This window comes from Chlamydomonas reinhardtii, chromosome 9 (genome assembly GCF_000002595.2).
Source record: "Chlamydomonas reinhardtii strain CC-503 cw92 mt+ chromosome 9, whole genome shotgun sequence".
Taxonomy (NCBI): domain Eukaryota; kingdom Viridiplantae; phylum Chlorophyta; class Chlorophyceae; order Chlamydomonadales; family Chlamydomonadaceae; genus Chlamydomonas; species Chlamydomonas reinhardtii.
In genome coordinates, this window is record NC_057012.1 from 6265723 (window position 1) to 6267450 (window position 1728).

At 69.0% G+C, this 1728-nt stretch overlaps 1 protein-coding gene across 1 annotated transcript in view; it reads left to right on the forward strand.

Moving 5' to 3' along the window:
* CHLRE_09g406416v5 (uncharacterized protein) overlaps positions 1-1314 on the forward strand; it is a 4172-nt gene extending 2858 nt beyond the window's left edge. The window contains exons 6-7 of the mRNA XM_043066174.1: positions 499-852; positions 1031-1314. Coding sequence (XP_042921470.1) covers positions 499-852; positions 1031-1281 — 605 coding nt within the window. The 3' untranslated portion in view covers positions 1282-1314. The remainder of the gene's footprint in view (positions 1-498; positions 853-1030) is intronic.
* The last annotated feature ends 414 nt before the right edge of the window (positions 1315-1728 follow it).

A 1728-nucleotide genomic window follows, 5' to 3' on the forward strand; every position in this document is an offset into this window, starting at 1 on the left:
CCTCCCGGGCTACCCGGCCCTGCCTCGCGGGGCTGGGGCTTGGTCCGGGCGGCCTGCCGTCCATGTTCCCCGGCGGCATGTTCCCCACCGGGTGGGTGTTGTGGTTGGTGGCGGCATTGGGGGATGGGTGGCGCCGGCATGTTCCCACCGGGTGCGTGCGTGGGATTGGTGGTGAAGTGGGTGATGGGGGGCGGTTGGGTGGGGCTGGTGTTGGAAGGGGTGGGGTAGATGGTGCGGGGCGGGGTGGGGCAGACGGTGGCGGGGCTGGTGTTGGTGTGGGTGTTGGTGTTGGTGTTGGGTTAGCTGCTCACTTTGTGACGGGCTGGGGCGGACACCCACCCGGCCACGACGTGCACACAGCACCCGCGCCTTCGCCCTCCCTTCACATACCCTCAAGTCCTAACACACATGCTTTGTTTTCCTTGTGCTCTTTAACACACGCATACGCACACACGCACACACGCACACACACACGTACACATACACACACGCACACAGGCATGCTGCCGCCTGGTTTCCCGGGCGGCCTGGCGGGGTCGCGGCCCGGCGGCGGCCGCCACCGGCAGCAGGGCACGGGGGCGTACGGCGTGGCGGAGGACGAGGATGAGGACATGGGGGTGGGCGGCCCGGTGGGCGGGGAGGACGGGTTTGGGTTTGGCACGCCCGCCGGCACGGCGGGCCGCGGGCCGGCGCCGCGGCGGCGGGTGGAGGTGCGGCGAGGCGGCGGCGGCGGCGGCAGTGGCAGCGGGGCAGGCGGTGGCGGCGGTTCAGGGGGAGGAGGCGGCGGCGCAGGTCAGGGCGGGCATGCGGCGGCGGGGCCAGATGACCTCGATGATCTGGAGCTGCCGGAAGGTGCGTGCGCGTTTATGTATGTGTATGTGTATGTGTTCGTGTGAGGTAATATTGTACGTTTTGCATATCTGCATGTCTGTGTGCGTGTGCGGAACAAATGTTTGTTCGTATCTTGCCCTGGTGTTGAAGAGCACAAGGAAAACACATTGCACCCTGTGTGTGTGCGTGTGTCACACAGGCATGAGCCGCGCCGAGCTGGAGGAGGCTCGCATGATGGAGGCGGCCATGCTGGGGGTGCCTTACGAGGGCCGCATGCCCGACTTCAGCAGCCGGGCAGGGGCGGGGGGAGGAGGCGGCGGTGACAGGGGCGCGCGCGAGGCCAGCGCGGCGGCGGCGGCGGCCAACCCGCACCTGGCCGAGCACCGGGAGCTCAGATACGACCAGGTGGAGGCGGGGGCGGAGGCGTGTGGGTGGGGGGTGGGTGGGTAGGAGGTGGCGTGGGTGGGTGGGTGGGTGGGTAGGAGGTGGCGTGGGTGGGTGGGTGGGTGGGTAGGAGGTGGCGTGGGTGGGTGGGTGGGTGGGTGAGTGAGTGGGTGAGTGAGTGGGTGTGTGGTGGGTGGTGGGAGGCGGAGGCGTGGGTGGGTGGGTGGGTGGGTGGGTGAGTGAGTGGGTAGGAGGTGGCGTGGGTGGGTGGGTGGGTAGGTGAGTGAGTGGGTGAGTGAGTGGGTGGGTGGTGGGTGGTGGGAGGCGGAGGCGTGGGTGGGTGGGTGGGTGAGTGGGTGGGTGGTGGGTGGTGGGAGGCGGAGGCGTGGGTGGGTGGGTGGGTGAGTGGGTGGGTGGGTGGGTGGGTGGGTGGGTGGGTGGGTGGCAGGCGGCGTGACAGGGTAAGGGAAGCAAGTAGCTGAAGTAGCTCAGGTGGGTGCGGAGGCGTGTGGG